The 18725-nt window shown below is 52.9% G+C and overlaps 1 protein-coding gene across 1 annotated transcript in view; it reads left to right on the forward strand.

Annotated features, from left to right (window-relative positions):
• CDC42BPG (CDC42 binding protein kinase gamma) overlaps positions 1–18171 on the forward strand; it is a 62838-nt gene extending 44667 nt beyond the window's left edge. Inside the window, exons 20-36 of the mRNA XM_048857042.2 lie at positions 43–95; positions 585–689; positions 1066–1134; positions 2720–2825; positions 3167–3300; positions 3613–3752; positions 7519–7600; positions 8288–8504; positions 8916–8978; positions 10246–10833; positions 11299–11396; positions 11838–11922; positions 12907–13027; positions 13847–13964; positions 14431–14545; positions 15026–15111; positions 16701–18171. Of these exons, the coding sequence (XP_048712999.2) occupies positions 43–95; positions 585–689; positions 1066–1134; positions 2720–2825; positions 3167–3300; positions 3613–3752; positions 7519–7600; positions 8288–8504; positions 8916–8978; positions 10246–10833; positions 11299–11396; positions 11838–11922; positions 12907–13027; positions 13847–13964; positions 14431–14545; positions 15026–15111; positions 16701–16766 (2246 nt within the window). The 3' untranslated portion in view covers positions 16767–18171. The remainder of the gene's footprint in view (positions 1–42; positions 96–584; positions 690–1065; positions 1135–2719; positions 2826–3166; positions 3301–3612; positions 3753–7518; positions 7601–8287; positions 8505–8915; positions 8979–10245; positions 10834–11298; positions 11397–11837; positions 11923–12906; positions 13028–13846; positions 13965–14430; positions 14546–15025; positions 15112–16700) is intronic.
• Positions 18172–18725: the final 554 nt, after the last annotated feature.

The raw sequence follows: 18725 nt of genomic DNA on the forward strand, positions 1-18725 counted from the left end.
AGGTGTTACAGTGCTACATGTGAATTTTTCTCTTTCTTCTAGGCACAAAACAACAGGGGCCACTAATTCCCTTCCTATCATTCTGGAGTGCAGAGGTACATCTGTCAGGCTGTGGCTGGAGCAGGGCAGGCTGCGAGTCAGGGCCCCTGGGTTCTATCCTGGCTCGGGGAGTCGAGGGAGTTAAGACTCCTGGGGTCTGTCCACAGTTCTGGGAGGGGAATGGGGTTTGTTGGTTAGGTTGGGGGGGAAGGAAGTCAGGACTCCTGGGCTCTGTTCCCGGCTCAGGTCTCTCAAGACACTGACCCAGGGGACTTTGTGCTTTAGCTGCATGCACTGATGGTCCCACCCGTCTGTGGGAATTAATAGCTCCTTGATTCATATGGTGCCCTTGAGTGCCACTCCGGGATCAGCACTGACTGAAAGGAAACAGCGCCCCCAACTGAGCCACCACCCCATTCCCTCCAGCACAGCACCCCCTAGTGCCATGCTGGGGCCCGCACTGACTCCGAGGGAGAGCATCCCCTGCCTCATTGCCTTACATGCCGCTGAAGGATTGGATTTGCATGGTGCTTTTTGTTTGGCAGAAGGATGCGATCAGTTTTGGGAGCCCCCCAGACACTCAGGAGAATCGGAGATCGGCCGAGGAGGCCCAGCTGCGCCCAGAAGGGAGGAGAAGCCTCCGAGCCAACGTGAGTAGTAAATGCTGACAGCCTTGCTACGTGATGCCCCCGTGAGGGGCTCAGATGGAGGATGTAGCTCTTGGCTCCCCAGGGCTCACAATTCTACCACACCCCAGTCCTGGGCAGTCTGTCCCCAGCTCTGGGAGGGGAGGGGAGCCAGGACTCTTGGGTTCTATCCTACCTCTGGGAGCGGGAGGGAGTCTGGTGGGTTAGAGCAGGGTGGGGTTCAGAGGCAGGACACCTGGGTTCTATTCCCAGCTCTTCCCCAGATTTGATTTGGAAAAAGTCACTTTCTTGCAGCTCCTTTTGAAATGTTTCCCTCCAAGCTCTCTGTGCTGACTCTGCCCTCTCTCTCCTTGCTGCCCCATTCTTTGCATCCTCACAGCCGGCTCAGTCCAAACCCCCAGCACAGGTAGCTGTTGCTGCAGAAGGAAGCAGCTCAGGTGCACTCAAGGTAACCTGGGGTTTGTGTGTGAGCGTGTGTGTGTTTGCTCTGTTGTGGAGGGGGAGGGCATGGAATGTGTATATATGGGGGTATTTTAGTTGTGTGTGTTAGAACAGGGGATTTGGAGTCAGGACTCCTGGGTTCTCGTCCCAGCTCTGGGAGGGGGGTGGGGTCGGGCTGGGAGCCAGGACTAAGCGTTGTGTTTGTGGCATTTCAGCGTGTGTTGGTACTGTGTGTGTTTGTTGTCTGCTCATGGGAGAAGATTTTGTGTGTTCAAGTTCTCTCTGTGTTTCAGGTGCATGTTTGCGGTCATGATGTGTGATTGTTTGTGCTGCTACGTCAGATCAGAGCCTTCTTCATTTCCACACTTAGCCAGATGATTTCTCAACATGCAGCTGGGGTGGCGCAGTGGCTGAGTGGTTCAGGAGCTTGGTTACTGCCTGGGAAGTTGTGGGTTCAAGTCTCGCTCGAGCTCACCCAGACAAGCCACCTCCGGTCCACCCAGCTCCAACGGGGTACCTGATTCGTCAGGTTGGGGGAGCCAAGTGTATTTGGATGTGGTGCTAGCCCGTGTGTACTGTTGGCTAGGGGAAGCTGACGGTCGTTAACCACATCAGCCTGATGACTTAGGGCAGACTTTGTCTATGATTGAGTGTATGTGACAGTCGGGGTGTGCTGTACACATATCTAGGCATCTTTGTGTCTGCACACGTGGCAGAGAAATCCTCTCTTGCCCTTTTCTAGTGGATTTGTGTAAGTGCATGTGTGATGTGAATCTTTGTTTATATAGGCATGTGGTTGTGTTTTCTCTCTGGCATATGGCATGAGATACATGTGAAAATAGAGCATTTATGTAGAGAGGATTTGTTGTGTGGTGTTCGGGTGTCCGTATGTTTGGTGTGGGGTGTGTGTGATGGAGAGGATTTATACCATGGATTGTGTGGGTGTGTTTTCCTGTGTGTTGTGGTGTGGGTGAGCGTGTATATACTTGCCAAGGTCAGATAAACCCCATCTAGTCAGCTGTCGTGTGGGTATTTTTTTGCACACACGTTACTACATTGTGTGTTGCATTCGCTTTGTATGTCTGCCTGTTGCATGGCAGGGGGTGTTTGGGTATGTGTGCACGTGGCATAAATCCCCTGGAATTTCCCTGATACTGTATTTTTTCTACATGCATTGTGAGTGGGGGGGTGGTATGTAGGTCTATTACAGGTGTGTTGTGTACATATGGGGGGTTCTCTGTATATGTATGTTATGAGCATGGAGTTGTATGGTTCAGTGTGTTGTACAGTTGTATACTGTGAGCATGGGGATGTGGCATGTGCGCCCGATGTGTGCTGTATACTTGTATGCTGTGTGTGCAGATATCTATCTATGGGTCTTTTTAGGTGCTCATGGGGCTGTGCTGTGGGTGTGGGGTGAGCTGTGTGGAGATGACTGTGGGTGGTTAGTGTGTGTGTGTAGTGCATTATGTGGGTCTGTGTACACACATCGGACAAATGCCGGTTTATCCCCCTGTATCTTTGGCTTCCCAAAATCCCTCCCCAGCCGCAGATTGATACCCCTTTTTGTTGTCCCCCCCCCCGTTTTCCAGCCAAAGTCTCACAGCTTCAAGATGCGGAGCTTCACCGTGCCCACCAAATGCATGCGCTGCACCGCGCTCATGGTGGGGCTGCTGCGCCAAGGCTACGCCTGCGAGGGTGAGTGAGGGCCGGGGCTGGCTCTGCCCTGTGCTGGGATCAGATTAGGGCTGCTTTGCAATTGCTTCCCTGAGGTGAATTCCTGAATGGGGCTAAGCACGGGCCTCTGGGCCTAGAGCCTGGGTCCCCGCCATTGAGTGCTGGGCCCGTGGGGCTGGTACCCACGTCTTCTACCAGGCAGGGCACTGGGAACTGGCACCTGGGTCTCCTGCCAGGCAGGGTTGGATGCTGGGCCCTGGGGGTGGTGCCTGGGTCTCTGGCCCCTCTTCCTGCATCAGATGCCTGTCAGAGTCTGTCTCCTTCCCCTCACTCATGCCCCGCATCCTGGCTTCTCCCTGCAGCTTGTAACTATGTCTGCCATGTGTCCTGCGCTGAGGGAACAGCCGTCTGCCCCACACCTCCCGAACAGCTGCGGAAAACCATGGGGGTCAACCCCATTACTGGGACAGGCACAGCATTTGAGGGATATCTGTCGGTAAGTCCCCCCACCCTCCGCGGGTGCCCTGTGTCAGCCTGGCTTTGGTCTGATGTGGCATGGCAGAGAGGATTCTGCAAGCACCCTTCTCCCGATCTTCTCCGCTGTGGTGAATATGGTTAAAGCAGGGTCACAGAAGTCAGGACTCCTGGGTTCTGTCCCTGGCTCTAGGAAGGAAGTGGGCTCTAGTGGGTTAGCAGAAGGGGGCTGGGAGCCGGGACTCCTGGGTTCTATCCCCAGCTATGCCACTGATGTGCTGTGTAACTTTGTGGCGAATGGGGCTGTAACCGTCTCCCATCCCTGTCTACGTAGGTGCCGAAGCCAGCGGGGGTGAAGAAGGGCTGGCAGAGGGCATTCGCCTTAGTCAGCGACTTCAAGCTCTTTCTTTATGACGTGCCAGAAGGCCGGGGCTCCCTGTGCGGCGTTAACGTCATGCAGGTCGTGGATATGAGGTAGGGAGGGGCAGAGAAAGGGACCCATGAAGTGTCTTATCGGTCAGACCCCTGAGCACACCTAGCCTTGCATCCATCTCTGTCATTGCAGATCAGCCCCTGGGCCCAGGCAGCCCGGTATCCCCCCTCCTGCCACCCTGGCTCATACCCCTGGGCCCATCCCACCCAGTATCCCCCCTCCTCCCACCCTGGCTCGGACCCCTGGGGCCATCCCGCCCTGTAGTCTTCACCCTGGCTCAGATCTCTGGGCCCAGCCAGCCTGGTATTCCCCCTCCTGTCATCCTGGGTCAGACCCCTGGGCCCATCCCACCTGGTATCCCCCACCCTGCCACCCTGGCTCAGACCCCTGGGGCCATCCCCCCAGGTAGTCTTCACCCCTCCCCCACTACCTCAGACCACTGGGCCCATCCAGCCCAGTATCCCCCGCTCCTGCCACAGACCCCGGGGCCCATCCAGCCCGGTATCCCTTCCTTCTTTGCCTTCCCGGATCAGACTAGTGGGCCCAACTAGCCTGGTGTCCCCCCAGCCTCTGCTGCCCCAGATCAGACCATTGAGCCCACAGGACTGAGTGCAAGGCAAGAGCGCCCCCTGCTGAACCACCCTTCCTGCAGCATAACAACACTGGTGCCCTAATGGGTTTACCACCCCTCCAGATATGGATCACTGCTGGGTGAGTCGTCGAGTTGTCTGTTTTCTCCCCAGACCTCGTGTAGGTTGTGATCCTGGTGTCTGGGAAAGAAACTTCCGCTCCCTTCAGGTTTCCAATTGTATGAGCTTTATTCACTAAACCAAATAATAAAGCAAAAAGCATGACGTAAATAATCCATATGAATGGCTTGATACCAAATCAACTGACGTATCAGATTGATTAAACCATATGCATAGAAAATAAAGCCAGAAGAGACCAATGTGATCATCGAGTCTGACCTCCTGTGTCACCCAGGCCATAGGCCAGCCCTGAATTAATTCCTGTTTGAACTAGAGCAGACCTGTTAGAAACACACCCAACCTTCATTTAAACGTTCTCCGGGATGGAGAATCCATCCCATCTGTAGATCAAGTGTCCCAAGAGTTAATTCCCCTCACTGGTAAACATTTGCACCTCATTTCTAGTCTGAATTTATCTCGCTTCAACTTTTAGCCAGTGGCTCTTGTTCCACCTTTGTCTGCTAAACTGAAGAGCCCCATGTTATACAGACTGTGATCAACTCATCCCTCAGCCTTCTCTTCGTTAAGCTAAACAGCTTGAGCTCCTGGAGTCTCTCACTGCAAGGCAGGTTTTCCAACCCTTTAATCCTTCTTGTGGCTCTTCTCTGACCCCCCTCCAATTTATCCACATCCTGCTTGAATTGTGGGCCCCAGCCCTGGGCCCAGTACTCCAGCAGTGGTCGCACCAGGGCCAAATACAGATGTAACTGAACCTCCCTATTCCAAGTCAAGATTTCTAGTTGTTTTAGGTATTTCAAATAAACCAACAATTCTGGAGAGGCACCACCTTGTACGTGGGAAGAGCAGCAGTCTTATTTAGCTCTCAGCCCCTAAGTGACTGGGCTTTACCAGGTCCAGTGCCACTTGACACACATATATTCTGGTTGAATGGCTGATACTGGGAGGGTCAGATCAGTTCTGGTTGAAGCTAAAGCTGAGGCTACACTCTGATGCCAATGAAGGCAGTGTGCCCAAATCATGGGGGTAGCAATGTCTTCCCCTGGCAGGGGTTACATAGAAATGTCAGGCTGGAATGGATCTCGAGAGATCATCAAGCCCAGCCCCCCTGCGCTGAGGCAGGACCAAGTAAACCCAGAGTATCCCCGACGGATGTTGTTCAACCTGTTCTTAAAACCCTCCAGTGATGGGGATTCCTCCATCTCCCCGGTATCCTGTTCCAGTGCTTAACCATCCCGGAAGTTTTTCCTAATATCTCACCTAAATCTCCCTTGCTGCAAACCAAGACGAATGCTCCTTGTCCCACCCTCAGTGGACACCGAGAACAACTGATCCACCATCCTTCTTGTAACAACCTTCTCCCTATTGAAGGTTGTTATCAGATCGCCCCTCAGCCTTCTCTTCCCTAGACTGAACATGCCCAGTGGGTCAGGCTTTCTAAACCTCGGATCGTTTTTGTTGCTCTCCTCCGGACTCTCTCCAGTTTGTCCACCTCTTTCCTACAGTGCAGGGCCCAGCCTGGACACAACACCCCAGCTGAGGCCTCGCCCTTGCTGAGCAGAGCAGGACAGTGACCTCCTGTGTGTAACTATCATAGGGTGGCTGGTCCCTTTAATGGGTGTTGGCCCTGTTTAGGGCTTCTTTAAGGGGAATGAGTCCCTCTCAGCCAACTTGTGAGCAATTAGCTGCCTAGGTGGCTGGCTGGCAGCTCATTGACTAATGAGCACCTGGCTGTGCTAAAAGGCCAGCAGAGCTCAGTTGGAGGGAGTGCTCTTAGGGGCATGGTGCTGCTAAGGAGAGGCTTCCCCACAGACGCTAGCAGGGGAGGACATCTGCTGGCTCACCTGAAAGCGTCATTTATCTGGATTACAAATTGGATCCGCTTGAAAATTTCCGCATGAAATGCTTGTCCAACTGAAAATGCTGACACCTCCCAGGGCGGGGAGCATGTTGATTTAGACACAGTCTCATTGCAGGGGGTGTGGGAACGTTCCATTTTGACATTTTTGGAATCGAACATTTCAACCTTGAGTTTTGAAATGACTTTTTGTTTAAAAATCACTTTCTAAAAAATATATCCATACAAGAAATCACAATCCAATTTAAACATTTTGAGTTCTTTAAACTACATTTTCTGAAGATTATTTATTTTGTTGAAAATTTTATTTTGTGGAAAACTTCATAGTTTGTTGTTTTCCCCCCAGTTTTGCATTGAAAAAAATTTGAAATGATGGGAACAGAAATTCCAGGTCCTGTCCAGCTCTATTATTAATACAGCTCCTCAGCCGTGTAATAGAGGCACATATGATCTTTTAGACAAAGAGGTGGAGTTGTTTTAGGTGTTTGAGAAATTAATTTGTAGGTGCTGTTCTCAGCTTCTGTGGGTTCTAGACCCCACCCCGCCCACACTCCCTATCAGTCACCTGCTCTCTCTTTTTTTGTTCTTGATGTCCCTCTTCTGCCGTTAATGGGGAATAGGAGCAGAGGAAAATACAGAGAGGGTGGGGAGGTCCTGGGCAGAAGGTTTTATAATCAACAGAGCATGCTTCCTTCCTCGACATTCTTCCACTTTCCGCAAATAGCAGCAGTACCCAGTGGCAAAGCGTGTGCCTCGTTCACACTGAGGATAAAAGCCTACTAGTGCTACCAGTTACTTTAATTTGGCGGAGAAAGGCAAAAGAACCACCAATGGCTGAAAGTTAAAGACAAATGAATTAGAAATAAGTTACTATTTTTTTCACAGTGTGGGTGACTAACCTTTGGAACAAACTCCTAAGGGGGATGGTGGATTCTCCCCCTCTGAATGTCTTCAGATCAAGCCTGGCTGCCTTCGTGGAAGAGATCCACAAGCGCCTGGACTCCATAGAGGGGTAGCTGGGTGACATTCTCTGGCTTGTGCCGTACAGGAGGTCAGACTAGATGATTGAATGCTCCCTTCTGGCCTTAAAATCTGTGACTGTAGTGAGCAAATCTACATCCCTCTCCTTTCCCAGGCTTACAGTTATTCTGTGGGGCACAGTAGCTGACACTGGGGTGTTGTAAGGTGCAGCTGGGGAGGCTGTGCTGGTTGGTGCTGATGCCTCTCGTCTTCTATTTAAAGGGACGAACAGTTCTCGGTGACTTCGGTTCTGGCCTCAGACGTCATCCACGCCAGCAACAAGGATGTGCCCTGCATATTCCGGGTAAGTCCTGGGTGTCAGGACATTTACAATATTGGGTGTGCCTCAGGGCCAGAGCAGCAGCCGTAATCGCGGCACTCCAGCCCGGATCACATGACTAAGTCTGGCAAGTTCCATCTCAGCCGTCTTGTGGGTCAGATACTTATTGCAGTGGGAAGTGCTACTCGGTTACATCACCGCTGCAGAGTTGGCATTATTGCATTTACACCAAGAGTAACTGACATCAGACTCCAGTCCTGATGTCACTGCAGTCAGGGATTGATCCCGGACTGACTCGGGGGAGCTGAGATCCGAATCCGGCCCTGGCCCCATTGTAGTCAGGGCTTGATCCCGGATTGACCCCGGGGGGAGCTGAGATCCGAATCCGGCCCTGGCCCCATTGTAGTCAGGGCTTGATCCCAGATTGCCCCGGGGGATCTGAGATCCGAATCCGGCCCTGGCCCCATTGTAGTCAGGGCTTGATCCTGGATTGACCCGGGGGAGCTGAGATCCGAATCCGGCCCTGGCCCCATTGTAGTCAGGGCTTGATCCTGGATTCCCCCAGGGGAGCTGAGGTCCGAATCTGGCCCTGAACCCACTGCAGTGGGGGGGTGACTCCAGATAGACCTCGTGTGAGCTGAGCTCTGAATCCAGCACTAAACATCTGCATCCTTCAGAATAACACTAAACTGCCCTCCCTGCTCCCCATAGATTACAGCCTCCCAGTTGGCCGCGCCCCCCAGCACCAGCTCCCTGCTGCTCCTTGCTGACAGTGAGGCCGAGATGAAGCAGTGGGTGCAGGTGCTGGTGGAGCTGCACCGGATCCTGCAAGAGAACCGGCACCATGACCGCTCTGTCTATATCCTCAAGGAAGCCTATGACAACGGCCTGCCGCTCATATCACAGGCCCTCTCCGCTGCTATCATTGGTGAGCTGGCATGGGAGGCAAGGACAGACCACCCAGGGAGGATAGTGGAGTCTGCTGGGTGAGGGGAGGGGTTGGGAGCCAGGACTCCTGGGTTCTATTCCAGGTCTGGGAGGGGAAGTGGGGTCTAGTAGGTTAGAGCAGGCGGTGACGGGGGGTCAGGACTCATGGATTCTATTTCCTGATGTGTCACTGACTTCTATAACTTCGGGCAAGACCCTGCGCCTGCCTTTGCTTCAGTTTCCCCCTTTGTAAAATGGGGAATAATAAAATCCCCCAGCTTCCCAGGGGTGTCGTGGAGCGGCGTCTGACAGCAGTCAGGGCCCATAGGGAGGAGCCAGCCAGTCTGTGCAGCCGAGCCTATTCCACATCCAGGCGGCCTCACTCTGACACTTGCCACTGTCCTGCTTGCAGACCGGGAGCGGATCGCGCTGGGAACTGAAGAGGGGCTGTTTGTGATTCACCTGCACACCAATGGTAAGAGCTGTCACGGGATGAGTTTGCAGACATATGGGGAGGGGGGTTGGAATGACACACACTTGCAGCTGGGCTGGTCCATGGACCAGCACGGGGAAGAGTTGGGTGGCCTAACTTGGCACCAGTTAAGACTCTGGATCAGATTCTGATCTCGGTTACACCTTGGTGTAAATCTGGAGCTGCCCCAGAGAAATCCTTGAGGCAGACTGGATTTTAGTTATACTACTTGTTATATATAAATGGCTAATAAATCTGGTGTAGCTGCACTTAGGTCAGTGGATTTAGGAGCACATTTTATTGTTGGTTACAAACTGGAGTAAGTCAGGAGTAAGTCCATTAAGTCATTCTGATCTGTTATGAACAGGAGGGTACATCTTGGGTATGAGACACATTCTGTTAAATCTGGTGTAAATCTGGAGTAACTTCGTTAAATGAATTGAGTTTAGGGACCATGTTCTGATTTCAGTGACCTACGGTTTAAGTCTGGAGCAGTTCATTTTGAGATAATTAAAACAGAGCTGGTCTCTGTTACACATTGGTATAAATCAGGAGTGACTCCATTGACTTCACTGGGCTCAGAACTGCATTCTGGCCATGGTTACACGCTGTCTGAAGTAGCTGCAGTCAAGTTGTTGAGCCATATTCCAGCCTTGGTCACAAACCTGGTGTAAATCTGGAGTAGCTCCACTGAAATCACTGGGGTGTATTCTGATTTCAGTAACACACTGGAGTAAAGCTGGAGTAATTCATTCTAGGTAATTAAGCCAGATGCTGTTTTGACCTTAAATGCTGGTGTAAATCAAGATTAATTCCACAGAAGTCAGTCATATGCTGACTTCATTTGGAGCCATCGGGTCACACCCTGACATTATACATAAATCCAATACAAGTCCACCTAGCCAAGTTCTGGTCTCTGTTTGCTCATGGAGTCACTCCAGATTTACAGCAGTTTGTAACAACAGAAGTCCACCGAGCCAGATTCTGATATAGGTTACAAACCACTGCAAAGGCAGAGTAGTAGCTCATTTTGTTAATCAGGGTCACTCTGGGTTTACACCTGTTTGTAACTCTTCCGAGCCAGAGTCTAATATCGGTTACAAACCAGCGTGACTCCTTGAGCTACTCTGGATTTAATCAGGGGTTGCTCCAGGTGAGTAGCTGAGCTAAGTATTTCCCTTCCCAGTGCAGTCTCCATAGCACTCTGGCAATGCAGCCCCCTGTGACTGTACATCTCTGACTCTCATCCTTTGTCTGTCTCGGTTTGCAGAGGTGCTCCAGCTGGGCGACTGCCGGCGGGTCCAGCTGCTCCTGATCTCCCTCAAGGCCCAGGTGCTCTCGGTCCTGTGCGGCAAGAACCACAGTGTGCGCCTCTTCTCCTGGGTCGAGCTGGAGACGCCAGAGTCCCCGGGGACCAAGATCGCCGAGACCAAGAACTGCCAGACCATGGTGTCGGGGCTGATCTGCCGGGGAACCACCTCTGTGCTGTGTGTGGCCTCCAAGCGCCAGGTGCTTTGCTACCAGCTCACCCCCTCCCGGCCCCACTCCCGGCGCATCAAGGAGATCCAGGCCCAGGGCTATGTGCAGTGCTTGGACATCATGGGCGACCGGCTCTGCATAGGCTACCCCTCGGGCTTCTCCCTCTACCCCCTGCTGAACGAGGGGGCGCCCATCCACCTGCCCCACCCCGAGGACCCCCGTGGAGTGGCCGTGGCCCAGATGGAGGCCCTGCGGGCCGTGGAGGTCAGCCTCAGTGAGCTGATCCTGTGCTTCAGTGGGCTGGGGCTCTACGTGGATGGGCAGGGCCGGAGGACCCGGCAGCAGGAGCTGATGTGGCCGGCGACCCCCCTGAGCTGCTGTGAGTGGCGGGTCTGTGGGGTCAAGGGAGGTTGGGGGCAGGCAAGGGCAGATGGGGGCGGTTCCTGCTCTCAGAAATGCTGCATGCATGGAGCAGAGGAGAGCTCTGTTCTCTCCAGCAGGGAGCAGCAAATGCCCCATCACCAGAACCAGCTGCGCCAGATCACACCCAAGGCCATCTAGCCTGGTAGCTTCCCCCTCCACTCGCCTGCCACCCTGGATCACACCTGTGGGACCCTCTAGACTAGTATCGCCACAGACCCACTGGATCACACCCGTATCTAGCCCAGTATCACCGCACCACGACCTCTCTGCTGCCCCGAATCAGACCTACGTTCTAGCTCAGTATCCTGTCTTTGACAGGCCAACACCAGCTGCCCTCTAGTGGGCACCCAAGGGAACCAACAGCTGTACTGGCTGGGATTTGCACACGGGTTTAAAATGCCTTTGGTCTCTCAACTCCTAGGCTACAGTGCCCCCTACCTGAGTGTGTTCAGTGAGAACGCCCTGGATGTGTTTGATGTGCGGAAGGCTGAATGGATACAGACAGTCCCTCTGAAGAAGGTGAGGCTTTGGGGGGGAAACAAGCCCCGGGACCCAGGATTTAGCCAAGTCTGGGGGTGAATGTGGGGCGGGTAGGCCAATAAAGCGCAGCAAAGCTTTTATTGGTTTGTTCTTATTTTAATGGCCCATTTAATGGGGCTGGGAGCCAGGACTCCTGGGTTCCATTCACAGCTCTGGGAGAGGAGCAGCTTCTAATGGTTAGAGCAGCGAGGGCCTGGCAGTCAGGGCTCCTGGTTTATATTTCCAGTGATGAGAGAGGAATGGGGTCTAGTGATTGGAAAAGGGTTGTGCTGGGAGCCTGGACACCTGGGTTCTCTTTTCGGCTCCGCCACCATCTCACTGTTTGAGATCTCACAGCGTAGGGGGTTGCGATGACCTGCCCCTGCAGCAGCTCCTTGGGAACAGCAGCCTTCTGGGAATGACTCTTATTCTCTTACTCAGGTGCGGTCCCTGAACTGCGAGGGCTCCCTCTGCACCTACGGCAGCGAGAAGGTGCGCCTGACGTATCTCAGGAACAAGTCTGCAGGTAACCATCCACCCCGTCCTGCTCCAGGCCGCGCAGTCAGAACACTGGCGGGGGGGCTCAGCCCCGATCTCATTTACACTGACCGCAGTGTGGACTAGAGCCATTGAAGTCAATGGAGTTACCTGGATTGATACCAGCGTAGCAGCTACAGGCACTGGCTGCTGTCAGAGATGTGGGCTCATGAGTCAGTTCTGGTTCTGGCAGTGCACCTGGACTAATAATCGTACTGCCAGCTCGAACTCCATGCAGCAAATACTAGTAACATTATGGTAGCGGTATTACGGCAGCTCCTAGAGGCCTCATTAGGATCCTGTGTACATTATTAAGAGTATTACGGTAGCACCTAGAGCAGTGGTCGCCAAACTTTTTAAGTTGTGCTCCCCCTTACCCCAAATATAATCTCCCCCACCTTCCCAGGAACTGCAGTCAGGGACTGAGGCAAGAACGGGAGCTGGGGGCAGAGTGGGACTGGGTGGCGCTCCCTCATTGCGCTGGCCCGGGCCCGCTGCACACCCTCCCAAATGTTCCTCTGCACTCTCCTAGCGGGGTGTGCCCCACAGTTTGGGGACCACTGATCTAGAGGCACCAAAGAGAGATGAGGGCCCCCATTATGTGCTCTCCATTATTAGTAGCTTTATGGTAGAGCCTAGTGGTCCAAGCTGAGATTGTGGTCCCATTGCTAATATTACAATAGTGCCTCATGGCACTGCCCAAGATTGTGCCAAGCGCTGCACAGTGAGAGACAGTCCCTGTCCGGAAGGGCTCACAGTCTGAATGGACATAGCTGGGACGGGAAACAGAGGCGCACAGGGTGGAAGGGGTTTGCCCCAGGTCAATGGCAGAGTCGGGAATAGAACCCAGGACTCCTAACTCCCGCTCCAGTGCCGCAAACCACTAGCCCAGGAGACACAGGCACCTAGTGGCTGAATGGTGTAACTGCAAGTAGACCCATCTTCGCAACCTCATTCCGCCCCTCTGCTCCAGACCAGGATGAATTCAGTGTTCCCGAGACCACAGACAACACCCGGCGGCAGCTGGTGAGGACCAAGAACAAGCGGAAATTCTCCTTCCGTATATCAGCAGAGGAGCGGCAGCAGCAGAGGAGGTGAGGCCAGGGCTGGGGGGGAGGTGTGTGTGTCCTGCACTACCATCCTGTCCTCACCCGGAAGCCTGGAGGGCAACAGAGCCTTGTCATTCCATCCTAACTAGCATGGTGCACATGCTGTCTGTAGTCATGGGAATACTGTACGGATCACAGTCGTGCCTAGAGCCCCGAGCCCAGGTGAGGGTCCCACTGTGGTGTTAGTACTATTACAGTAGTACCTCCAGGCCTACAACTCATCCTGCCTGGCACAATGCAGACAGTCCCTGCCCTGAAGGGCTCACAGGCTGAGCAGACAAGTAGATGGTTCTCACCATGTTACGGGGTGGGGGAAACTGAGGCACAGGAAGGGAACAGTGACTTGGGCAAGGTCACATGGGAAGTCAGTGGCAGAGCCAGGAACTGAAGTGAGGTCCTCTGAACCCATGGCCGGCACCTTACGTCCAGTGGCAGAGCTAATGGGGGGCGGGGGGAGTGACTGCCATCAGGTGTATGTGTGGTGCCTTTCCGAGCACGTTACGCAGGTGACAAACGGAGACGTACAACATGAATGTTCACACGGCTGGAGAGCCTGCTCCACACTTGCCCTGCAGTGGTGGCTCCTGTCCAGCCAGGCTGGGCCCAGCTCCTCACGCTGGGTGCTGCAATCTGGGGCACTGAATCCTGTGTCTGTGTGTGTTCCCCCACTGTGTCTGTCTGTCTAAGCATGCTCCCCCCCCCCCCCATGTCTGTCTGTCTAAGCATGCCCCTCTGCTGGTGTTGCAGAGCCCACGGTCAGGGCACGCTCCAGCTATTCACTGCTCCTCTCTGTTCCCCCTGCAGGGAGATGATGCGAGACCCCAGTGTGAGGTCAAAACTCATTTCCGGCCCAACCAACTTCAACCACCTGGTGCACGTGGGGCCGGGTGATGGGCAGCACCGGCTGCAGGACCTGCCCACAGTAAGCACAGGGGGCGACCTGACCAGTGAGATGCTGCCCAGGGCCGGGGGGGGGGGGGGCTGCAACCACTGCTGGGTTTGCAGAGAGGGCAGGATCTTCTGCAGGGTGGTGTTTACCAAAAGCTAGCCCTCATGATCGCAAGAGACCCTACAATAACAAGCCAGCCTGGGTGAGCTGGAACAACCCTACAATAACAAACTTGCCCCTACAGGGAGCCTTTGGTGACCCTACAGTGACAGACTGTCTCTGATGGGCCTTTGGCGACACGATGTAACAAGCCACCCTTGGCTTGGCAGTGTCACCCTTTGAAGGGACATAAGCAAACAGTGAGAGTGGGGGAGGGGTTACCTGGTGAGCACCCCCTGCCTGTGCTCTCCTGCAGATGTCCCCACGCTGAGCTGGGCTCCCCCCGCCTCTGTGCTTCCCCTTTCCGGGCTGCCAGCCCTACGCTGATTGTGTCTCGCAGGCACAGGAAGAGAAAAGACGGGAGTCACAGGCCAAGCTACGTCGGCGCAGCTTCCCCAAGACCCGGCCCCCATCGTCCTCGGGCAGCGACACCGCCCTGGGGGACTCTGCATCTGGTAAAGGAATCCCACGACTGGAGGGGAAGTGAATCAGGGAGGGAGACACCCCTCAGGTCCTGTCTGGCCCAGAGTGGAATTACTCCCCCAGGGAACAGCCAGTCCTGTGAGATTAGCTGTGCTTCTCTGTTCTCACCCCTGGGGATCACTGCCTCCCCATGCACCCCAAATCCCTGAGGCCACATGAAAGGACCCAGAATTCCAATGGGACCCTGAGCCCGTTAGAACAGGACAAGGATTCCTAGTGGTTAGGGTGGGAGACATGGGAACTAGGACTCCTGGGTTCTATTCCCAGCTCTGGGAGGGGAGTAGGGTCTAGTGGTTCTAGCAGGGTAGGGGGCTGGGAGTCAGGACTCCTCGGTTCTATCCCTGGCTGTGCTCAGGATTTAGGACCCAAGCTGGTGGTGGTCCCAGATTCCCTGTGCAGTAGCTGGGAAGGTTTGCACCAGCCAGTGACTACAGCTCTCTGTCCCCTTGCAGCGAAGCATAAATCGGGCAGCTCCATCTCTGATGACTCCTTCACCTCCCCACAGGGCCTGTTCACAGGCACTGACATGCTGACGGAGGTAAGAGACCCCAAGCAGCCAGACCTGGCCGAGGAGGGACAGGCCTCCCTTGCCAAAACCCTCAGCGTCACCCCACTGAGAGGTGAGGGGCTGCAGCACCCTAATACTTCAAGCTATTTTTCAAGAGACAGCCTGGTTTGGTGGTGAGGGTCCTGGGCTGCAAGTCAGGACTCCTGGGTCTGCCCCTGACCTGCTGTTTGGGCAAGTTCCTTCCTTTCTCGGTGCCTCGGTTCCCCTCACCCTGTGCAGCATGGTGGGGCCCTAATCTCATTGTGGGCCTCTAGGCACTACTACTGTAGCACTGGTCCAAGTAAACGCAGCGCATCCCTGACAGGTGTTTGTCCAACCCATTCTCAAAAACACCAGCTGAGGCCTGACCAGTGCTGAGTAAAGCCAGACAGTTATCTCCTATGTCTTACATATGGAACTCCCATAAATACACCCCAGAATATTAGCCTTTTGCACAGTTGAATCACATTCAAGTTGCGATCCATGCTCACCCACGATCCTTTCCAGCAGCTCGACTGTCTAGCCAGTCATTCCCCATTTTATAGTTCTGCATTTGATTTTTCTTCCTGAGTGTAATACTTTACACTTTTGTCTTATTTTCATCTTGTTGATTTTAGCCCAGTTCTCCAATTTATCAAGGTTGTTTTGAATTCTAATCCTGTCCTCCAAAGTGCTCGCACCCCCCACAGCTTGGTGTCATAAGCAAACTCTCTATTCCATTATCCAAGTCATTAATGAAAATAATGAATAGTACCATGCCCAAGCCAGGCAGACCCCCGCGGGATCCCACTAAATGCATCCCCCCAGTTTAACAGTGAACTGTAGCTAACTACTCTTTTGAGTTCAGGTTTTCATCCAGTATTACAGTAATTCCATCTAGACTCCATTTCCTTAGTTTGCTTTTGAGAACGTCATATGGGACTGGGTCAAAAATCAAGATAAATCCCATCTTCTGCTTTCCCCTAGCTGCTAGGTCAGTCACCTTGTCAGGGAAGGAAATTGGTTTGGTTTGGCATGATTTGTTCTTGACTAATCCTCTAGGTGCTTACAAATTGATTGTTTACTAATTTGTTCCAATATCTTTCCAGGTATCAAAATTAGCCCGACTGGTCTGTAACTCCCTGTGTCCTCTTTTTCAAAATAGGGACTTTGTTTGCCCTTCTCCAGTTCTCTGTGAGCTCACCCGTCCTCCATGAAGTCTCAAAGATAACTGCTAACGGTTCCAAGATTGCTTTTGCTTAGTTCCTTAAGCATCCAAGGGTGAATTTCATCAGGCCCTGCTGACTTGAATAAATCGAACTTAGCTAAATATTCTTTAACCTGTTCTTTCCCTATTTTGGCCTGTGTTCCTTTCCCCTTGTTGTTAATAGTAGTTGTGTTGAGTATCTGGTCACCAGGAACATTTTTAATGATGAAGCAAACAATAACTAACTGTCTTGGGGTCCTGATTTTGATTGAGGCCTCTGGGTGTTACTGTAACCCACATGGTAATAATCACAGGCTGCCCTGCAGTGCCAGCTCCTTGCTTTTGGCGGTCCCCCTCCACCCTACCCTTTTAACTCTTCTCTCATTCCTTGCAGATCTCGGATCAGACCCGCAGCCTCCACCTCTCCTTCAGCTCCAGCCACGGGAGCTCCAGTTCTTAAGGTGGCAGGACCGATGCCACAAACCAGACCCTCTTGCACATGATAATCTGTGTATTTTAGCCGGAGATGCCACCGCAAGGCGCTGTAACGTTGCTGCTGTCACTGCTGTCAGTAGAACATTCCCCTCGCTGAGGTTGTGCTCTGCAACCGGGGAATTTGTCCATCCTGTATTGAAATACATAAATGTTGGTACCAAAATATCTCCACCTATCTCCCTGCATCACCCAGACACACCACTTACTGTCTCTGAGACACCCGGTAGAGAGAGGAAGCTGCAATCCGCTAAGGGTTAAAAGTGACGATAGATCGCTTTCGCAAGGGAGAATAGCGCCTCCTTGCTTGCATTCCGTTCTTTGCCTCTGGATAGCCCAGTGGGATGATGCCCCAAGTGGTGAAAAGCGTGAAAGGGAGCAGGTGAAAGTGCCCCCTAACTTACCTGGGGAGTTGGAGCTGCACCGCCTGAAGAGCACACCCTGCTGGCCACGGGTAGTACTATCGCAGTACCTGGAACCACTAGAGCAGAAAGCATCAAAGATCATGGTGGGGGTGTTGCTTCTCCCAGAAATCCCCAAATCCTAGCAGCCATCTGAATCAGGGACGGATGCTGCTTTTTTTAAACTGCTGTTTAACACAAAGGAGTCCAGCTTGGGCCAGACTCTGATCTCAGTTATCATCTGTATCGATCCATTGGAGTAAATCTGGTTTCACAGGGCTCTGTCTGGATCATCTTGTGCCATTGTATATCCAGGGTTCTTTTTGAACTACTCAGGGATTGGGTTGCTTTGCTGAATCATCACGACATTGTTTAATCCTGCTTGTATTTCCTTAAACCTGTCATAGTTCTGCAAGAACCAAAGATGCTGAAACCAAAGATTATCGATTTCCATACAAAGGAGCGAGAGAGAATCCTTCCAGGAATTCAAATTTTGGGGGACATTTATTTAAAAGTACAGGGTGGGTCAAAGACCGGATTTATTTAGGAAGCAAATGTGTAAATACTTGGACAACTGCACCATTAAATGCTGTGCAAAGGTTTGCAGTCTGCTCTGTTCTATACAGCAAGGGAGGATGTGCTGTAAGGAAGAGGGACAGAGGCAACTGATAATCTTTGATATAAGGATCATGGCTTGTGGGTGCATTTAAGGGGGTGTGATAATAGCGTGATTAAGCTTTGGAACAGTTGTCCAAGAATTGTGGACTGATTTTCCATTGCTGGCAGTTTTTACATCAGACAGGAAGACAAATGAGATGACATTAGTGGGCTCTTCTAGCTTTCAACGCTGTGACAATTACGTTTTGCCCATCTACATTACAAAGGCAGCATTAAAACTTGCTCGTGCCTCGGCTGTATTAGTGCAAGGTTTGGCTCAACTGTATTATGAACAGATGAAAAACCCATGGCCCCCTGTTGTCAGTTATGGGTTTGCTGCAGTTGCAGAAGCCAAATGTGGGGTCCAAGCATCCGTTGCAGGCCCAGGGCTGCTGTAAGTGACCCTGCGTTTGCCAGCAGGCGTGATGGGATTTTATTTTAAATAGGTTACCCAAGTCCAAGTTCCAGCAAAGAGGGCCATGGTGCCTGAGCAGAAAAACAGCCTGGGAATCAGTGGGTGCCTGGCTGGCAGTGACCCGGGTGGGGGGGGCGAGGGGATGCGTGCTCTCTCAGTACAGGAGCTGCGGAAAAAACAGTGACCAGAAGCAAGTTGGGAAAATTCCCCCTCTGCGAGGGTGGGTCGCAGAACTGCCTCCTCTGTGCAGGGGCTAGTTTAAGGCCAGGCCCTGGGGAGACGCCCCCCTAGTGGTGCTTCCAACCGTAACACCTGCAGCTGAAAAAGCTGTCCAGCGCATGAGCCGTGGGACCAAGCACCTTTTAACCATAGTGAGAGTCTCCTATTGGTCATGGCTGTAACCAATGGGGAGGCAGGAGCTGGGAACAAACCCGGAAGTAGCCTCTGTGCGACA

The sequence above is a fragment of the Caretta caretta genome, chromosome 7 (assembly GCF_965140235.1).
Source record: "Caretta caretta isolate rCarCar2 chromosome 7, rCarCar1.hap1, whole genome shotgun sequence".
Taxonomy (NCBI): Eukaryota; Metazoa; Chordata; order Testudines; family Cheloniidae; genus Caretta; species Caretta caretta.